General features: G+C 29.5%; 1 protein-coding gene across 1 annotated transcript in view; it reads right to left on the bottom strand.

Annotated features, from left to right (window-relative positions):
- Positions 1 to 23457, bottom strand: part of LOC113367322 — a 335948-nt gene that overhangs the window by 234401 nt on the left and 78090 nt on the right. Inside the window, exon 2 of the mRNA XM_026608935.1 lies at positions 2119 to 2391. Within this exon, the coding sequence (XP_026464720.1) occupies positions 2119 to 2391 (273 nt within the window). The remainder of the gene's footprint in view (positions 1 to 2118; positions 2392 to 23457) is intronic.

Raw genomic sequence — 23457 nt, 5'->3', positions numbered from 1 at the left:
ACGGACGATCAAATTTTTCTAAGCCTGGATGTATTAACCTTTTCACATGTGTTCCCCATGATTTTAATACTTGATTCAATTGAAAAAACGCTGGCCCACTATTTAACTACACCGACTTGCCCATAACCACTTTCAAACACATCATTAACACTGTCCTGAATTGCTCTTATTTTAACTTGTTTCAATTGGTTTTATCTACAAATCAAAGGTACTGCTATGGGTTGCCCATTATCCCCTGGCATCATAGACCTAGTTTTTACAACCCTTGAAATTTCCGTTTTCTCACATTAAATTTCCAAATATATTTTTACGTTAGATATGTAGATGACACTTTTTTTATAATAGACAAAGAACAATCAGATATAATAATCGATAACCTTTAACAATTACAATAAGAGCATTCAGTTCACACATGAAACACAAATCGACAACAAATTAAACTTTTTAGACGTGACTGTACACAAAATTGACAACATTATTTGCACAAATTGGTACAGAAAAACTACATGGTCCGGGAGATACCTTCATTACGCGTCATATTGTCCCAAAAATTATAAAGTCAATACAATCATTTCTTTGATAGACCACGCAATCATGTTGTCTCACTCTTCTTTTCATACCCAAAACACAACATTAGTAACTAAAACTATTTAGAAAACGGATATCCCCTCACCCTCATCAATTCCATTACCAAATAAAAGACTTTCCTATCATAAAAGTAACAATTATCAATCCATCTCCAAGTTATTCCAAGACAACAATATTAAACCAACTTTTCACAGCATGCCTTACATTGAAGGCTTATTTGATTATTTTGCCAAATTACTCAAAGAAGAAAATATTTTCATTTCAGGAACAGCTCTATATTCTTTTAAAGAAATGTTTTCAAAAATTAAATCCACCACCCCTCCTAAATTCAATACTAACATAGTTATTCCATCCCTTGCAAAAATTGTCAAAAACAATACATTGGCCAAACATCACAGTACATTCATAAGAGAATGAGACAACATGAATTAAGCGTCACTCATCATAAAAGCCGAAATTTCCAAAGTACTCTTGTTCAGCATTCCATCGAAAACTCACATAATTTCACCTTTGAACCCAATATTTTATATAGAGAGGATTGTACTTTTAAAAGACTTTTTTCTGAAAGCAGTTTAATCTTTTTGAATTCGTCAAAAAGTGTTAATAAAAGATCAGATCACAATATCATTCATGACTCATATTTAAATTTTTTAAACCTGATTAAAAATAATTAATCCTAATAGTTTTTGAATATGTGTATATATATACATGTATATATGTTATAATATATGTACATCCATATATATGCTTATATGTATGTTTTTGGGTATACACTATACACATACACTTGCATATGTGTTCATGTGTATAATTGTGGATACATTAATATATAGGTATGTGCATATGTATGTATGAGTATGTAGGTGTGCATATACATGTTCATGTATGTATGTATATATATATATATATATATATGTATATATATATATATACATAATATTTCTCAACATTTACTAAAGCAATATTTTTCCTTTTTTCGTAAATTACCAAACAAGAGCCATAAAAAATCATTTTTGCCAAGAGTTCCGTGCTTTGTCCTTTACATCTGGCAGACAGAAATCCATATCAGTGTGTTTAAGTCTTGTGTAGTCGTAACATCTACAAATATCTTCCAAAAAAATCGAGTGTTTTTAACAAAAAAATATTAGTGATATGGATATATAAATTATTACAGGTAAATAATTTTTGCTTCTCAATTTTATATAAAACCTTTTTAGTTAAGTCTTATTACTATCTATCCGGTACATAATCCATTCCTTTATAACAAAATTTTTTTCTAATTAATCTGTATTGACCATTGTTAATTAATGTTAATCAGTATTTTAAAAAACATTGTATTTGACAGAATAAACCTGATGATGGAACGTACCTAGTTCCGAAACGTCGTATTAAACATCTTCAAAAAACAAATTGTTTTTTATTATTGGATTTACTGTTCGGAAAAGAAACAATCAATATATTGAAAAAATCCAGGACTTATCTATTGAATATATATATATATATACATATGAAAGATAAATATGTATTTACCTTGTAGTCGCACGCGGTTTTACTTTCTTCCTTCCACTATTTTCCGGCATTGAGTTTCGAAGAACTTGTGAGTAAGGCTTCTTTTTTCCGAATGATTTTACTACAGACGAATTAGTCGACCGATTTTGACATGTTTTTGGCCTTTCAACAACCTGCGGGTAACTCTCGTCCCCCGATTTACAGTAGTGCCCTTCTGCGACGGCCGCACTGACCAGACCTTGTCGGGCTTCGTCAAGTACGCGGAAGCGCGCAATCAGATCATCTAGGCTTGCGCTGAAACCATAGATAAATTGCATTGACAGATGAAAAGGACAGTTTCTTATGATTGAAAAGATGAGACTTTTGTATCTTCGGCATATTTATGTTAGTTGACGTATAACACTTTAATGAGGTAGATGTTGCATTGATTAAATTGCTTCTACCAAGAGAGCCGTGAGTCTTAAAAAAATGTATTGGAATATATTTTACAAATCGTGATAAAATTATATATTGAATTAAATTAGAATTTTATTCATTGGATAACAAACTTGAGAAATTAATTGTGTAAAAAAAACTCTAAACGAGTCTTAAGCTTAGAAAACTTTATCTAGACATAATGCCAGAATTATGAGGTTCAATAAATTTAATCAATATTTTTTAAAAAATTTATTCATAGAGGTATACAAAATAACATGACATCTGTTCATTTTTGAAAAGATATTTATTTATCTGTTGGCCTGTAGAGCATACCTGGATGGCCACTAGATTAAAAAGAAATTGCCATAAGACCTCATCTAGTCCAGTTAATCCTAAATACTTTTGTTTAGCTATCTATATCTGATTAATTTTATTTCTTTTGTTTTGTTATTTTCATTATAATGTTCTCAGTATTGTTACTATTTTTTAGTTAATTTGTGAAATATCTATTGTAAGTAGTATGTGCTTATTGTTTATAAACAAGATTTCTAAAAAAAAATAATAAAAAATATTATTTATTAAATGATATTATAAACAGTCTCAAAAACAGTTTATGTATCACAGATTAATTGACTATCAGTAACATAGTTTTTTAAATAAGACGTGACTTTTATAACATATTTGCAACTAATGCAACTAATCACAAAAATCATGTTTTCCATGTAGTAAGGACAGAAAGACAAATAATGCAAGGCCATATTTCATTTCATTTCATATATTTAAGTTCACAAATAAATCGTTTATTCCTCTTTGAAACATCGACAGATATTGCATGTATCCAAATAAAATAAACTAGTGGGGTGTATGGCATCGTGCCTTAAGGCAAATTGCTGGAACTTCCCGTACCGTACCGAAATGTTCGAGGAATACAGAATGTTTTCAAATAGATTATTATAAATATTGTAACATTGTCTAATATTTATAAGAATTATATAAACTGAATTGCAAAGTTGAAATTATTTGTTCAAAGTATATTAGAACTTTAGTCAGAGTTAAAAATAAAATCTGCATTATTTTCGACATATAAAAAATTTTTTTTTGAAAAAAGTTGAAATAAAAAATCTTTTTTTCCAAAATCAATTATTTTGTTAAGACAAGCAGAAAGTTCTTTGAATCATTTAAATGAGACGCTTAGTTCTCTCAAAAACTGCCATTTATTAACATTTAGCTCTGTGTCTTCGAAACCGCTGGGCCTACCATTGCCAAAAACTAATAACTTTTCCCCGTCATTACAAACTAAATGTTTTTTGGATCACACAAATCGGATGATCCGTTCTCTCAAAAATTCGATTTCTATTTTCTGCACTCTTTGATCCGTATCTCCCGAACGGCTGGACCTGCCTTTGCATCAAGTCCGACATACCCAGACAGAAGACCAATCTGGAATGCATAAAGGCATTTCCTTCGCTTTACCAAAAAAAAAACACATCCATTTTTTCTGAGGTATGTCAAAATGTCCAGAAACCTTCAAAACGTCGAGAAAAATTTTCAATTTCGATTTTTGGACGATTACAATAACTTACCCTACGGGAAGTTAATAATACATAGCAAACAATCTTTATCGAGCTCATAACGTGGAATAGGTTTTAGCAACAAAAGTAAAGACCACCAAATGTAAGTATCTTTATTTTACTAGTGGATCCTTCTGCCTGTATTCAGGAGTACAACCTACATAGGTTAAAAGCCACCTTTGGCAAGATTCAATATTCTTTTTTCTTAGCCTCGAATGAACTAACCCGTAGTTCTTGTAAAATAAAATCATGTCATTTTGACCATTGTAAAAGTATGTCATATTTTCCGAAAGTGAATGAAAATGAATAAATAATTAAAATTTTACCTAACACCCGAGAATTACAATAAAATTTTTCGAAATCACTAGTACTAGCACAAGTTCATTGAGTAAGACCAAAAAAGCATGACAAAACCACCCTCAAACTAATCTTTTAAAGGCGCGATGCACGTTGAACTGCCTACTTTGACAAGACTGTAACAATGAGGCCCCACGTCGCAGACGTTACTAATACTATGAATTTTTGAGTAAGGCCAATGAGTCATTTTGCCAGCATTTCTGTCAAGTCAAGATAAGGATACTAGATATACTATAGAAGAGTATACTCTGATTTCTGGCCATTTTACAACATGAGTATTATATATATATATCCCTTTCAAATAATAGATTCAATTGTATGTGATCAACAAAAAATAATGAAAATTTGTTGGGATCATATTAGAATACACAATTCTTGTGCTTAAAGTAAAACATATATTGAAAATTATATTACATTTTTCCGTCGTACATTTTAAACTGCGCTCCGTCGGGTGAAGTGTATCTGACAGATACAGATTTAAGGTATATTCACAGGAGGCTTATAGCTTTATATATTTTTATTTAATTAGTGTTTTTACAATTTTTGAATATGTATATTATGTGTAAATAAAAACAATATATGTATTAGATCAATATTATTTTTATACATACGCTCAAAATGCTTGACGCACAAACCTTATTTTTTCTGAAATGAAAAACTTGATTAATTATATAAAATAAATTGGCAGATTCTGTTGGAATGTTTATACAAAGACTATATGAAAAGTTAGGATAGTGCATTTCTTGGAACAAAATTGCTACTTTGGCAAAGTATGCAACGTCCAAAAGACAATCTAATGTGGGAGAATATATAACATACATAAAATAACTGGCAACTGAGATCTGGAGGTCTCCAAGACATCACATCATAGATAAGTATACTAAAATGTTCGCCCTAAATCTGTCATATCGGCTGCGCCCGACAGAGGGTTAAATGTACCGTACAATTAGTACATCTATATATAATAATAAAGTTGTAGATCGTAATATCATCTTGATTTGAAAAAATATTTGTGTAGGTACTACATTCTCACTTTCTTGTTCTGGATGATATACGATAGTTTACAAAAATACACAAATCATCGGTTGATTACTTGCAACCGTATTTGGCGAAGTCATTTAATATATGTGGTCATGAACGTAATCTACAAAGCGCGACCAGTTTTCCAATACGGCAAACAATATAACAAATTCATAAATTATGCAAATTGGATTTCTCAATAATCGCCTGTACAGCGCAATGACTGATTACCCATTAGAAAGAGTCTTTTTTAATGTGTTTATTACCCAAACGAGTGGGCCACTTACTCTCCGCATATGTCGAGCTGCGACGGATTGCAAGACACTGCCGGATGTTATTGACAGGAGATTCGACGCGAGATCACCAGCAGAGGTCACGCGATTTAATTTCGTAACTTTTACCTCATGTCAAACAGAGCAACATCATCACTCATTCTTGACGATAGATTTATAAAAAAAACATCTTTTATGCAAATCGGGAACTGATCGCTAATCTGGATCGTGTCATACATATCGACCCGATCAATGTCGCAGTCGATATGATTTGATGCGCATGGAATTTTTGGTCAATAAACGTAGAACTGGTTGACTTTTTTAGTGGAATATTGTAGACAAAAAATTAAACTTTTATAAATAGAAGTGAATGATGAAACACGTATTTAATTTACGGAAATTGTCCAGTTCAATGCATCAATTAGTTGTTTTCTAGTCAAAGTTGATGTTGGTGACGAATTAGATATCTTGAACCCGTTTGTGAACCCGACAGTCTCATTTATTATGTGCCTCTGATATATTATTAAACTTTAAATAAAATTGAATTTTATTTAGAATTTCTTGATTTATTATTAAAAAAAACAGCTTAAATATCCGAAGAGTTTTATTGTATTTGTTAATTAATTAATTACAATATTAGAAACTAGTTGGGTGTATGGCATCGTGTCTTAAGGCAAATTGCTGGAACTTCCTGTAACCTTACGAAATGTTCGAGGAATACTGAATGTTTTGAAATAGATTATTATTAATATTGTAACATTGTTTAATATTTATAGGATATTATATTTATAGTATATTAGAACTGTAGCCAGAATTAAAAATAAAATCTGAATTATTTTCGATATACACAATTTAAAAAAAAAAAATCAATTATTTTGTTAAGACTGGCAAAAATTTCTTTGAATCATTTAAATCGGACGCTTAGTTCTCTCAAAAACTGCCATTTTTTGCGCATTTGGCTCCGTATCTTCGAAATGGCTGGGCATGCCTTTGCCAAAATCTGATAAACATCTCTCACAATCATTACTAATTGAACATTCAAATCGGATGCTCCGTTCTCTCAAAAACTCGATTTCTATTTTCTGCACTTTTTGCTCTTTATCTCCGTAACTGCTGGACCTGCCTTTGCCAAAAACTAATCAGTTCATTTCCCATCAATAGGAATCGAATGTTTTTTGAACCATTCAAATCGGTTGATCCGTGCGCCCGAATACGTGACTGGAAATTTGGTCCATTACAATAACTTACCCTACGGGAAGTTAATAATGTAATAATAACATAGGTCCACAAAAAAAGTATGTGTTGAGTGTGTAACAAACATTGTTCAATGTATTTTTTCCCACCAAACACGATTCTATAGTCATAGTATCTGCAAATATGTTTGCAGACTAACTAGGGGAGTAAATATTTTTGCAAAATACTGCTGAATGCTACAAAAAAGTACTCAACAGAAATAAAAAAAAATGTTGCACAGGTCATTGAAGAAGAGAAGGATCAGATAATGATATAAATTAGGAGATTTTGATCATCACGGTGAGAAATTATTTTTATTTTTCTTAATGTTTTTGCAGTTTGGCACTCAATTTTGATATGAGATTCGTGTTCAGCGGAAAAAACATATGTTACATGCCCAACACAGACAACATTTTCTGTGTTTTTTTCTAAGAAATGATTGGCTTGAAAATAATTTGAAATATGCATAATAAAAAATAATGTAATTATGTAATTTATATTATTTGATAAATTTCAGAAGTTTTGAATATCGGAAATCTCCAAAATTGTAAATATGTATTTAGCATAGAAATAATTTTGTAATAAAAAAAAATCATATGATTGCTTATATTGTCGAGTCCGATAAATGTATATTATCTCATGTCAAGCAAATAATACTTTAAGAATTTGGTTACACTTGAAAAAAGTAATCAATTCACTGAAATATTAGAAAATTAAAAAACTACACTTCAACAAAAGATTTTTCTGAATCTTCTTTCAAAATATCGCGCATGAGAGACTAGGTACGATTATACCACTATTTTTTATTAGCAATACTTTTATTCATTTACCGAGAAAAAAAAGTAAATTAAAACGAAATTAGAATTTGTCCATGTAAAAATACTGAAATCCCGTCCTTAAATACGCTGTATTAGTAATAAAATGAAACCAGACAAAAAAGGGCTTTTTCATTTTTTTTCTCTTTTGCATTTTGTATTAAGCCGGTGCACACGACGTCAGTATTCCTTGTAACAGGATTTCTGTCAAGTTTTCTCGCATGGTGAGCAAGAATTTTGCGCTTTAATGGTAATTTTGTGCATTTTCAAATAGATTATTATTAATAAATACTGTGAATTTCACAATTCATATTTTATAGGCCTAAAATACACTAATGCTTTTAAGTGTACAAACATAGATTTGTATAAATTGTAAACAAAAATATATATGTATCGCATCCAATTAGGATTAAGTAAAATAATAATAATTAAAAGCTAATAAAATGCTTCAATTTAATATAACAATTATTGATTTTGAAAATCAGTTTCTTTATCGGATAATAAATATTGATATAAAAATATTAAAAAGGTTCGCATATTTTAATTTTTTTTTTCGTAAATTTTGAGTATTTTTGAAATAAAACGATTTGATTTTTTTTTAATTTTTTAAAAATTTTGAAATTTTTTGATATTTCAGATAAAATTACGAAAATATGAAAAAATGCAAATTTGAATTTTTTCGGAAATTTGAATATTTTAAAATTACTGAACTGCGTTTCCTAAACTAATCATTTATTCACACCGCTATATATATGTACACAATAGCTATTCACAAAATAAAAACTGAACGCTTCCAAAATCGAAGTACATGAATCAAGTACGCATTGATATTTACGTGACAAAATACAGCTTTCCTATTGGATTCTGAAGATATCGGCCACAAAATAGCTCATCGATCGCCGATTAGGACATGCTTTATTCGAAAAATACGGCAGGAATTTTCGAGGACAGAAGTTGTTGTGAAATCAGATTCCGACGTTGCTAGGCATTAGAAATTTTGTTACGGATACCGCCGTTGTGAGAACCTAAACGTAAAATCTGGCTGGCAGGATCAAAAAATATGTCGGGAAAGATCGGAAATTATGATTTATCATATCGTTGCTAGGTAACAAACTATCCGGCATGAAATCTGGCGTCGTGTGCACTGGCTTTTAGTTCAGTTCAATTTTTTTTTACATGTACCAGCTTTTAACCGAAAAAAACCTAAAAAATATGTCACAACCGTAACAACAAAATTTGTTACAATCGTACCCAACGCACACTTTTGGAGAAAAATCGGTATTGTCGATCCTATAGCAAAATAACAAAAACAGAAATCTGTCTGTATACAAGTATCAGATTATATTAGGACCGAAAAAACTTACTTAATCATTTTAATGTAGGGCGCTCACAGAAAGCAATAATGGTAACTTGTTCAAACAAACATACTACATTTCTCATACCCAGTCTCCCCTACTAGATTAAACTCAAGCATTGGAGACAGAAAAGTGATTCATTAAATATCTTTATCATTTGTACACTTATTAATAAACCAAGGAAACAACATTTACTCATACATATTTATTAGTGCTATGATTCATTCACTAGTGATAATTTAATATTTATTTTGCACCTATTGCTTTTAATTTGCTTCAATTATAAATGTAGCAAATGTTTATCTGCAAATCGAACCACCTGTACGTCTAAATGTCACGGATTTTCCATCGTTCAAATTGACCTAAATATTAATCGCGCGCTTGCAATAAATCTATCGTGGACGTTTTCACAACGTTCTGCTTAATTAGATCCACTACATTATATGATTAGTGTCGTTATATGATTGAAATCTCACAACAGTGTATTTAAATGTGACAATCCTTGAGTATTGAAAGATATTTAAACGAGAGAATGTTAATTACACGCTTATTGATCGATGTTAATAAACTTCAGATAGTAGTTTATATATTATTATAGTGTGTGATTATATTTCATCATGCCTCTAATGAATCGAAAGCCAGTGCAAATATCATCAAATTAGTAATTGATATCGCAATGAATAAATTAATTTTGAGCGAAGAGTTTGATTATATCATATTCTTAAAGCGACTTTTATTATAAAATCAAAAAGAGTCTTATTATATAATGTAAATTCTCACTGAACAAGTCTTTTCCGGAAAGCTAAGAATTGCAGTTAATTAAAAAGTTATAATTATCTTTCGTTCGAATTATCTATTTTTTAATGTCTGCTTGTTTTGTTAAATTATTTAAATACTTATGCAAATGTTTAGATGAGCAATCATTCAATGATGGAATATATAGTTTTTTGAAAACTGAGTTATGCCCGTCGTTTGATACTATAAACAAACACGAGTAAATGTACATATTAACACCTAGTATCAAAAACCATTCATCTTAATTATTCTAATAAATGAAGTTTTACTTATTTGAAGCTCATTAATTCAGTAAATATTGAATTAAGAGTTGAGTTGTTCATTTAAAATGTAAATGAAATAAATTCACAAAATTCGCAAGTTGCGAATTAAATTGCTTATAGATTTTTGTCTGAAAATCAATAAATTATTTGAATACGAGTCATTTTACATCGGCGGAATAAACACATTCAAATTCAAAATTAAGTATGTAGTAGTGAGTATAGTCTTATGATTATCTAGATCGAAAAAATATAGTAGATAAAATAATATATCAAAACCAAATTTGATTGATTGATTGATTTTTTTCGATCATTTTTGAAAAGTTTGTATATATTTGAAAAATTTGAATATTTTTCATTAACATTCAAGCCTGTTCATCTATACTGTCAGATTGTTTGAACTATATAAGTTAATTTTAAACATTATAAATCTTGATACGAAAGTCATAGAAATGTTAACAAAATTGGTAGGGTAGGGCGGGGCTAGTTGAGCATAGGGGCAAGTTGAGCAATCGAAATATCTCGAAAACTATTCACAGTCCGTTTTGGCATTATATGGCGGAAAGATAGAGCTTTGGGAGAAATAAACATCCCGCGACCGCTAGTGGCCGCTGGACAAATGAGTTAGGCTCACGGGCGTTTTGTTTATTTTGAAACCAAAAAGTAAAAAAGTAATTCATCACGAGTTTTCGTGAATTCATCACGAGTTTTCGATTCATTTTTAATCGGGTAAATGTTATTCTTCCATATAATTATAGTACTTTTAATATGCACAGAGATTCTGGGTATAATGCTCACGGTTTTTTTATAAACTCACTTTTATTTTGAAATTCCGAGTTGGGGTTAGTTGAGCATAGTTGCTAAACTTGTTCTATCACTAAGACAATTACCATTAATTTCCAGAAATTAATTATTATTTTTAAGATTTAAGCTAAGTCTATGAGTAATAATAAAAAGAAATAATGATTTTAAACAAAAATACTGAATTTAATGGTAAAATAATTCTTAAGATACGATATTGTTTTGTTGATTCTATCTTTGGTTAATTATTCAAAGAAAAATACTACAAGTTTTGTTTTCTCTGTCAATAAAGACTATAAATATATAACTGGTTATTAAAAACTTATTTTATATCATCAGTAATCGACATTGAACCTATGATTTCATTATACTTTCTTAGTGCTCAACTTGCCCCACCTATGGGGTACATTGAGCATACTTGACCTTTTGCATTTAAACAGTTGTAGCTTTTAAATTTTACTTATTACCAAAAAATAGTATTAACACTTTTGTTAAGCGATAAACAACAAATCCATTAAGCCGTATAGCAATTTATTGAGACTTTTCATTGAGGAGCTACATCCGTTTAAGTAAAAATTTGCTCAACTAGCCCCGCCCTACCCTACTTATTATAAGAATCCCTATAAAGATATGATAATTTATGTGCATGTGTCAAATGATCATTTTTTATCGACAAATAACTTTTTTTTTCAACTTTTTTTCTCTGGATTTCTAAAACCGCTGGACCTGCCTTTGCAAAAAATTGATCAGTTTTTCATTTCTCCAATACAAATAAAATCATTCGAATCGGATGCGAATCATCGAATTTTCTCAAAAACTTAATTTCCACTTTCTGCACTATCGTTGTTTCATATCTCCGAAACGGCTGGACCAACCTTTGCCAAAAACTAATCCGCACATCTTCTTATTACTAGAAATCGAATGCTTTGTAAATATTTCAAACCGTTGATCCGTGCTCCCGAAAACGTGCACAAAAAATGGTACCCACACATATGTACACACATACACATACACATATCCATTTTTTCTAAGGTATGCCAAATGATCATAATATAGCTTATCCTACGGGAAGTCATATGAAACAGCATTAGGAACGGCTATATTTTGAAATTTAGTTTGTATTTTTATTTGTCTATGCTATTAACATCCTCTAGAAACAAGATATCGTTTCATATATTAATCTATTTAACCAAACATGATCATTCCTATTTACATGTGTGACCATTAACTGTAGCAATTAGTTTACGAGCGACGGAGATTATAGTACCTTACTTCCGTGTTGCATGAGTGTTTTTGGATTCTGTATTTGTTACATGTAGATACAGCCATAAATAATGTATAGTTGATTTTGTTTTAAACCAAAGGTTGTTACAAGGGAATTGCAAAACATTGTCATTCGTCATCCCGCGAGCTTGCAGTTAAATGAGAAAGTAAGCACGGTGACTCAGATGGCGATTTGTCTTCATTGGAAGACGTAGAACATTAATTTTTTGACATATGTATTTATTGAATATTTCTCAAGATTTACAATCAACTAATAATTAATTATCATTAGAAATCAACACGAGGCGTGTAAAACAAATCATAATACTATATCATGATATGTTTATTTTTACTTTATTATTAGTGTCGATGTCAAATTATAAGAAAAGTCTATAATTATCGCCGAATAGTATATAGTACTTACCATCTACTTTTTCACTTAATTGCAAAAACAAGTTTTTTCATAATATTACAGTTTCTATAAGGTAGAGCGGGGCATAATGGTTTGTTGGTGAGAAGGTCTAGCTCTAGCACCGTTATCTCAAAAACCAAAAATTTGTTAATTTTAACTATACTATTTTGAACTAGAAGAAAAAGATCCTTGACTTGAATCAGGAAACATTGTCAAATTAGTTAACGAAAGTATTTTTTTGGTTGCATGTTTTTGAAAAATGTACCTTAAAAATAAGTAATTCAAACAAAAGTTGTAATAATTTCAAGAAGCAATATGTCTCATTGTGACAAGTTAAATTGAAGCATCTACAAAAGCAAGATTTACAATAGCAGCAAGAGTTGATAAATATTTTTGCTTATTATGTTTAACAAGATATATTTAGATTATAATTATTAATCATGTCGTTTAACTTAATAATTAAACTACATCAAATTGATTAAATAGTGCAGTTAATATTCCTTAAAATCTTCACATTTTAAATTAAAAACTGGTGGTGTATGACATTGTGCCTTAAGACAATTTGCTGGGACTTCCCGCACCGTAATGAAATATATTCAATATATTCGAGGAATATTAAATGTTTTCTAATAGATTATCATAAATACTTTTATTATTCTTATTCCATACAAAAAATATAGGGGCTTATGCATTGAACGGCGTTTATATATGTTCACAGAAAAGTAAATAAATAAAATTTAATCAATTGGATTTAAAATGAAGAACACATTGTCTAATATTTACAAAGACTATATGATTTGACCTGCTAAGTTAAAATTATCTATTTGAAGTATATAAGTGAGCTTTGGAACTTTGGCTATCATCAGAATTGAAATCCGACTTATTATTGAGATTCAAAAAAAAAATATATTTTTTGGAAATTAAAGAAAATTAATTCAATTTTATTTTTCTTTACTCAAAAGCAACCGTTTCGTCAACATAAGCAGAAAGTTTTTTGAATCATTCAAATCGGAAGCTTAGTTCTATCAAAAACTGCAATTTCTGCCATTTAGCTCCTTATCTCCGAAACGGCTAGACATGCTTTTGCGGAAAACTAATCACCACTTCTCATTGGATGCTCAGTCCTCTCAAAAGCTTGATTTCTATTTTTTGCACTCTTTGCTTCAAATTTCCGAAACGGCTAGAACAACTTTTGCCGGAAACTAATCTGCACGTCTCCTCATCGATAGAAACTGATTGTTTTTTGATTCATTCGAATCGGTTGTTCCTTATGTCCAAAATCGTCAACGAAAAATGTATCCATACATACACATGCACAAATACATCTATTTTTCTAAGGTGTGCTAAAATGTTCAGAAACCACTGAAACGTAAAGATATGCAAAAATTTTCAATTTCGATTTTTGGACGATTACAATAACTTACCCTACTGAAAATTAATAAAATAGTGAATCTTTATGCCCACTGGTCCTTTTCTATCCCAGTCCATGGGTTTAAAAGATCCAGGTGACACATTGCAAATAAAATATTTCTAAACGAAATCGAAATCGAAAAGTAGTAAAAAACATATTTCTATCATAATTAGCTGGAAATTGTACTGAACTAAGTTAAATAATTGTTTGTTTAATATGATTAATATTATTACATTTTACTGGACTTGATGTTTATCTTTAAATCATTATAATTATGAGTACATATTTCAAAGTAAGACTTAAAAATAAGTGTTATTAATTATTATAAAAATAACATAACTTATTGCTCAAAAAATATATCCATTTACAATAATTTAATTAAGTTATGAGCGAATATATGAAAACGAGTAAATTATATTATGTGCATAATTTCAATTCATTTATAATATTACAAGTTACGACATTTTAAACACAATTTTGAATAATATGTAATATAACGATCATGTTGAGCCCCAGCATAACCCGACCTTAAAAAATAAATAAGAATTATGTGATTAGTTATAATTAAAAAGACTACTTAAAATCTCGACAGACGGCACATTGCTTAACGAAAGACATTTTTCACTGCTCCTAATCTTCTTTCATAAGATTTTGCATATTTATCACATTTAATTCGAGAAAAAATCCAATTAAAAAAATATTGCAGCGCAACAGCTCTTACGCCTAACGAAATAAAACAAGTGTTGTCGGGCATTAAGGGCCGCAGCCGACCGCATCACGAAAACGTCTTAAACGTGGGGAGGCTTGTTTTGAAATTGAGACACCCTATAAAGCTGTGCTCTATTTAGTACAGAAAAACAGTCCTGTAAGAGGTATCAAAAAAATTACTCAATTTACAGATTTTTAGTTAATAATTGAATACGGATTAATAGATAGAATTATTGTCTTTGTATAATAATGGAACTACTATGTTCTTATTAGTTTTAAATCTCTTTAATAATATTAGCATGCAAATGTTATACGTGTTCCGTGTATACGTGTATATTTATCAGAACGAATTACTTGTATTATACATAAGTTAGGTAAGCTATAATTTGACTTTTAGTAATTATGCTGTGACAACCAAACCAACTACATCATAACAAGTAGATCATATCAAACAAACAAATACCTTTTATTAAAAATTTGTTACCGAATCCTTTTTATCTCATAAGGGGGGGGGGATAATATGGAACGGGTAGGGGGTAAACAGTGGCAATTAAGTCTTATTTTCAATTTAAAAGAGATTTTTCAAACTGATAGCTGCATTATTCAACTAAACCGCAAAATATAAATATCATGAAAACATTATTGGTCAGAAATATTCATCAGCAGAGTTGGAATAACTATTTATTTGATTTATCTCTTGTATGCTTGTATTTTTTAACTCTTTACACTTTTGCCAGGGTAAAGGTTCAGTTGTTCCTCTTTACCCCTTCCACGTGTAAATTTTTATATAGGTTATACCAAAAAAAAACTGTTGATTCTAATTTAAAATTAACATTACATCTTATCTTACGAAACAATTAAATAACGTATACTTAAAAATTATATTAAAGTCTCGTGAACTAAACAAAAGTGCTCACACCCAAAATACTAATTATGAAAGAAAATACTTTTATTGATTTTCAAACATTGCCGTTTACCTCCCGATAGTATTCAGGTGATGGCCGGTTATACATCCTTTTCCCACTACTTTTAAATATTGTTGGTGAAAAGTTCTTATATTTGAGATATTGGTGGTGGACCTTTTTATACGCTGACGTTTAAGTCCTGCTCTACTCTACTTAAAATTATATTCAGATATCGCAAACAAAAAAACAGTGCTTAAAACAAAAGGATAACGGCGAAAAAAATACTTTTGATGAAAAAATCACAATTCGAGCATTTATATAGTTATAGTAAAAGCGCTCGATTTTAAACTATGCTCGGTTACTGGGCATTTGCCCCCTACTTTAAAATAGTATCGCTTTCTACTTGTTCTTGAGGTAATAGTGGTTTTTAAGCCACGCCCCATACATATAAATATATATTAGTGTATGAGTGTAGATGTAAATTAGGTAATTATTTTCTCCTTTTTGTTGTTATAGAGTTGCTATCGAAAGTTATTTGTTATTCAGATCGTCTAATGCAATTTATACGCTTTTCCTTTTTATGATTTGGCGAAACAGTGTATAACGACTCAAGAATGCTATTATATTACATTCTGGAAAATCAAAAAATTCAATTGAATTTATATTGTTAGATCATCAGATAATAAATTTGTAATTATCCAAAGAATTAAAGAATAACCATTACACTATAGGAAATGCAATTATTTTATGCAAGTTGCATGAACTTTCCTATGTGCGTAAATAATCGATTTAGTCAATTAATATTTTATTTTTATTTAATCTATCTTTCTAACAGTCTACTTTTTTACCTGTGCAAGTGTCTGCTCATTTGCCTAAGTATCAACTTGCAAACTTGTCAACCTGTCTACTTTTCTACCTTTCTACTTGTCAACCCATTTACCTGTGTATCTGTCTATCGGTGTATCTTCCTACTTGTCTACCTGCCTGCCTGTTCACCTGATTTCTGAACATTTGAATGACGTTAAATTGATTGATTAAATTCATTACTGTTGAAAAAATGTTTCAGATTCATAATTGAAAACAATTCAAAGAATTTAAATAATTACAATGAGAAACGATTCTAAGCCTTGTCGAACATGCTTAATAAAATATTGATTTTGCTTCCATTTGCCAAATTAAAAAACTCTAAAAATTTAAAATTCTAAAGCTCGCTTATCTATTTCAAATGAATAATTTTAACTTACCAATTCAGTTTATATAATTCTTAGAAATGTGAGATAACCCCCTACTACATTCTAATGTCGCTTGATCAAGTTTTGTTTATGAACTTTTTATGTAAACATATATAAAAGTCATTGTTCAATTTATAAACTATTATATTTTGTCTATACAATACAAAGAATGAAAGTTATACCATTTAAAATAATCTATTTGAAAGCATTTATTATTCTTCGAATTTCATTACTGTGGGTGAAGTTCCAGCATTTTGCCTTAGATGCCTTACATTACTAGTTTTATTTAATTTTCTATTGAATTTCATATCCTAAGCAGGTGAAATTCAGTATTTCCAAAAAACATAGAACTATGACCGGCAAATATGCAAGTTGGTGTAATTTTATTTTTCTACGGCTTGGAAGATTTTGAAATGATTGCATTCCAACAAAAAAGCATTAATTTGAATCAATTGAGCAGAAACTCAAACTACCATCCCTTACATATTACATTATTACAATTACAATGTAATATTTTAGTTGAGCATTCTGTCTCTTACTATTCAAATAAATCAATCCTACTTGAACTTTCTTATTGAGAGTATAGCTTTGAAATAATATTTCAAAAGTGCGAAACCAAATTTACTGCAGTCATATATTTCAACAACTTGTGCCAAGATGTTTTCAAAGCAATCAACTGCCACAACCCTGAGCGTGCACGACTTACAAACAAAATTAGTCAAGGGTGACTATTTATCTTTTTCCGCGTAATTGCTTCTTTCATAAATGACTAATTGCGTGCGACGGAAGCAAGATTTGCAGCGGGGCGGTACATCCGTAGCCCGAGTGCCGCTAAAGGGCAAACTAAGTATTGAGCTACGCAGACAGATCCGGGGTCACGATAAATTATTAGAAAATGCTGAAGAAAGGTATTGTATATTTTATTTAATATATAATTAAAAACTAAAAATTTGTAAATAATATACCATTTATTTGCATTACCTATCTAAATATAGAAAATTAACCTAGTGCCTTAAGATAAATTGCTGGAACTACCCGTACTGTACATTGCTATTATTATAACATTCCCTACAGAAGGTTAATTATGTTCGCATTATATTCGCAATATCTTTATATAGATTAGGGCGGAGCACATAAGTCCAATTTGACTTAAAAATACTGTCTAAACCGAATAAACTGCATCTCAACAAATAACAAACGTATCAAACAAACAACAATATATACACTAGGGTGGCCCTTAATAATTAAATTGATAAAAAACAATTCTCTAAAAGTTTTAGCTCTTAGACTTTTAGAATACCCTTTTTAGACAGTGTGCAATTCAATCAAAGTTTCGTATGGAATTTATACGGAAAAAAATTCAAAAATTTTAAAAATGTGTTTTAGATATAATTTAGCGACAAATGAATCAAAAGTGACAATTCATGTCATGGTTTATTAAAAATTCGACGGTTAAATAAGGTTTTTTATAATTTGTTTTGTAGACCGTCGAATTTTCAATAAAACCAATTGTTCGCTAAGTTGTATCTAAAAAATATTTTAATTTTTTTCGAAATTTTTCCAATCTAATTCCATAGGATACTTTGATTGAATTGCGCACTATCTAAAAGACAATATTTAGAGCTAAAACTTTTAGAGAATTTCGTTTCATCAATTTGGAAGCATTTGAGCCCTTGGGAGCAAGGAAATTTAAAAATGTCCATATTAAGGACCACCCTAATATACACCTATCCCTTTATACACAAAAAATCCCTTTTATATACAAAATCCATGCTAAACGAAAGTCACTATAAAAAAACTATATTGGTAAGTTTTTAATATTATGAATAACTAATTCATTTCACGACAAATTATATTTAATATTGAACACATTTATTGAACTATAAGAAGAATAATTTATTTCAAGAATAAAACAAATATAAAAAAAATATAAAATTGGTTTGTATAGATAGAACATTTATTTTACTCTCTAGCTAATTTATTTTCATCTTTTACCATTGTCGAACTAAATTTTTTTCCGTAAATTAAAGATTTTGTAAAAATTGATTCTGTAATTTGTTCATCTTGAATAAATTTACGCTATCTATTATATGTAAATACTAATTTAGAACAAAGATTAAAAAAACTTTTTTTTTTATATTTCAAGCAAACTAGCTTATACACACATTACATTTAGTTTTTATCATAAAACGGGAAGTTTCCATCATAGACATAGACTAGTAAGAATTCGTAACTATAACATACATTTTGTAGCGTTGTATTTAGACAGAAAAACAATAAAAATGTTATTGTAGATATGTACAAATTATAGTTTAGTATTTATAATTTTGTGTACATGAAATTAATAAATTTCATTAAAAAAATATTTTCAAAAAACATGTAAGATCGAAAACGTGTACATGGAGTACCGTGTAAAACGGGGGATAGGTGTATATATAACAATACATCTCATAAAATAATTACATTACTTATACCTAAAAAAATATTCAAGGTCTCGGAAACTAAATAACAGTGCCTACAGCCAAAAAATCTGATAAGAAAAGAAAATATTTTTGTTATAGATTTTCAAACATGGGCGTTTATCTTCTGATATCGATGTTGCTCTATTTAAATTGATCGCTGATTACACATATTTTTCTCTTCACTTTCAAATATTGTAGTTAAAAAAATCCTAACTTTACATGTTTTTGAAACAATGACCTTTATACCCGCGCACTTTGAACCCAGCTCCTACCCTATTTATATAGAGAGCGTTTACTAATAAGAAGTGTCATTTTTTATTTTTGTATAACAACATTTTTTATTAATTATTTGTAACCTTTGAATTAAAAAAAGAAATAAATGCAAGCGGCATTTTGCAATACGTTAAGTTGCAAAATTTTCGCAATATTTGTAAATAATCATCTTTAATAACATTTGAGATTAAGGAACTTTCAAACTTGTGACGATAGAGTTATGAAATTTGGACCAAGCCCATATTATTCCAATCTTTGATGTATAAATAATAAAACCACTTTTTGCAAGCCTATAATGTTTCAGAATGTTCTTTAAGATTATTACTAGTTAGCATTATTCCCAACTCTTTTGCACTTGCTTGCTAGTTGTAAAGAAACTGTTTTCTTCGTAAAAAACTAATCAATGCGAGTCCTCATAAAGTTTCACCAAATAGCTTTTAAAGTTTCAAAATTGGTGCAGTCGTTTTTGAGAATACATCGATAAAACTCAAATTTTGGCTTCGCACACATGCACTAATATATGTTTTTCAATTTGATTGTCAAACGATTCAGAATTCTAAAAATGTCGATAAAGCACAGAATTAGTAAACCGAATTTAGCAAAATTCGCAAAACTGTGTAATAAAATTATATTCAAAATTAACTAAACATACGTCTCTCTTCTCCAGGATATTAAAAAATAACATTTCAAATAAACATTTTTAATTAAGAAAAAATATTATATATATACATGAATTATATCTGCAATTGATATAAAACAATACTAAGGCTCGTAACATCAACTATATTTTTATCTGCACCTTGAAATAATTTATTAGACTAAATGAAAATCACTTAATCTCTCATTGCTAGTACGTCCCAGTTAAATTCGCGAAGTCACACTGGCGGAAGAAGACAAAGTCTAGTACAAGAAGATACGCGAGTAACAGCGGATTTGCATGGGGAAATGAAAACACAGGCTGAGGGTTGTTTAATACCGGATGAAATCAATTATTTAATCAAAACATACGACGATGTACACTTACGGCGTGGGATGAGAATAAGTTGAGAAATATATTTCGGTGGAAACCGGAATCAACCATTTTCGACTAAAATTGTTGATTTTTAGATAAAATTAGGCAAATTAAATAAGATAGTGAGTAAAAATAAATTGGTTAAACAATTGGTTACAATTAACAGAAAGTGAGTTATACCAAAGGCAGAATGACATTATCAAAACAAATTGTGACTAGATGAAAATGACTCAAACCACCATTTGGAATTACAAATTCATATGTATTTTTTTTCTAATATTTAATAAAAAATATGAAATACAGAAAATAATAAATTTGATAAAATAATATCATAACTAGCATTGAAAAAATAATCACTGATTTCTGGATATTATAAAATAGAGTAGGGTCGAGCGAGGTTTAAAGGTCCGCGGGTAAAATAATATCTCAGATACAAGTGAAGTTGAATTTTTCTTAATAATACTTGAAAGTATAGGGCAAAAGATACGTAGTCAGCCAACTCCTGAATTCTTCAACGTCGCTATCAGGAGATAAACGGCAGTGTTTGAAAATCTATAAGAAAAGTAATTTTTTTCATCAGTTTTTTTGGTTGTGAGTACTGTTGTTTAGTTAAAGAGACCCTTATATAATTATGAAGTATACGTTACTAAATTATTTTATAAAATATGTAGGTATTTTTAAAGTAGGCTCAATAGTTTTTTTTAATAGTTTTTATAAAAGCTTACATGTGGGTGGAGTAAAATGAATCAACTGGACCTTTACTCTGGCAAAGGCGTTAGCAATGGAAAAAATAGTAAGTAAAAAAGTAAATTACGTTAAGAAAGCAATTTTACAAAAAATTGAATTGAAAAAATAGTTATTCCAACTCTGCTGATGAATTTCTCTGAAGAAATGCCAGATCAAGGTTATGTGCAGTATTAGCTTCGTAAAAAATGTAACTATAAAATTTTTATTTTGCATTGGTTGAATAATGTAGCTATTATTTCGTGTAATCTCTTTAAAATTAAAATAAGACATTTAATCTGTTTGCCCCCTGGCAGTTCTATTTTATACCGCCTATGGGATAGAAAAAAACAAATGCAAATTTAAGAAAAGTAAGAAAAAACACATTACATATAATTAATTGTAGAATTCAGTAGAATTGTTTCATACGTGTTATTTGTTGTAATACAGATAACTCGGTTTAGACATTATAATTATTTAAAGTCAAATTGAACATTTTTTGAACATTGTATCATAAATAAAAAGTTTCTACTTGAATCAAATATTTTATTCTTAGTAATTGTAACTGCAACCTTTAGTTTACGCTTCTAACTGAAAGCCATAATTAATATTTTCTTGAAGTACTTTATATGATTAACTTCCCGTAGGGCAAGTTATAGTAGTCGCTAAAAAATCGGAAATGAAAATTTTTATAGATCTTTACGTTTCAAAACCTTCTGAACATTTTGGCATACCTTAGAAAAAATGGATGTATGTGTGTGTGTATGTGTGTGTGTGTGCGTGTATGTATGTATGTTCGGATACCAATTTTCGTCAACGATTTCGGGAACACGGATCAACCGGTTTGAATAATTCAAAAAACATTCGATTCGTATTGATAAGGACACGTGCTGATTAGTTTTTGGCGAAGGCAGGTCTAGCCGTTCCGAAGATACGGGGCAAAAAGTGCCGAAATCGGTAACTCAGTTTTTAAGAGAACGAAGCGTCCGATTTGAATAATTGAAAACACATTTTATTTGTATTGACTAAATGAAAAACTGATAAAATTTTTGGAAAGGTAGGTCCAACGACTTTGGAGATATGGAGGAAAAAGTGAAAAAATGAGCCATTTGGCGGTTAAAAATGAACATTAGACATATGCACATCAAATTATCAGATATTTTATAGAGATTTTAACAATAAGTATACATTTTGTTTACATTCCGTCTTTATATTTCGTCTTTATGCAGTTAAAGCAGTACGATTGCTTTGAAAAAAGTCCAGAATTTTCAAAAATATTTCAAAATAAATGATTTAAGAAAGAATGATTTAATATGGTTCAAAATTCTATTAAAAGTTTCAAATCATTGATCAACTTTTATTGACTATTATTATTGATTATTTTTAATTACTCGAATTTTGAATTACGGTACGGGAAGTACCAGCAATTTGCCTTAAGGCACGATGCCCTAATTGCCTTAAGACAGAATTCCACTTACAGCTAGTTTCTTGCTGTAACTGAATAAATATAAAATAATTATAATTATCGTAAATAATGCATGAACAAGGAACTTCCTGCAAATATTTTTTTTTTAATATAAAATGAGCACTACTTTATAATAGAAGATAAATATAGCCTAATTTTTTAAATATTTTTAAGTAAATTTTACTGGTGAATCACAAATATTATAATAGGGTTCAGATTTCTTTCAATTTTGTTAGTTCAAGTTTCAAATTGAAAGAAAGCAACAGTAATATTACTAAAATTACGAAGTTTGTCTTTACAATAATTTAAGTCCAAATATAAAAGTACATGCTTTATTATTTATCCCTTAGCTATTGTTTCGGATATATTACCACCACTATAGGCAAAGGATAAGAGATGCGATTGTATGCATGCGACTTATATAGAGAGCGCAGACTCTCTTCATCATGCATAATTGATCTGCAACGATGTCGATGATATATGCATACCGGCAGATCAAAATATAATATCTACGCATTTGCATATAAAGAAATTTGTTCCTATTACTACAGATATTTCAATTCAATTTACAGAGCAACTTTTAAATATTTTAAACTTG

This window comes from Ctenocephalides felis, unplaced genomic scaffold, assembly GCF_003426905.1.
Source record: "Ctenocephalides felis isolate EL2017-DRISC unplaced genomic scaffold, ASM342690v1 CF-g0.4_SCAFFOLD_01170, whole genome shotgun sequence".
NCBI classification, from domain to species: Eukaryota; Metazoa; Arthropoda; class Insecta; order Siphonaptera; family Pulicidae; genus Ctenocephalides; species Ctenocephalides felis.
This window is presented reverse-complemented; position numbering and strand designations above follow the sequence as displayed.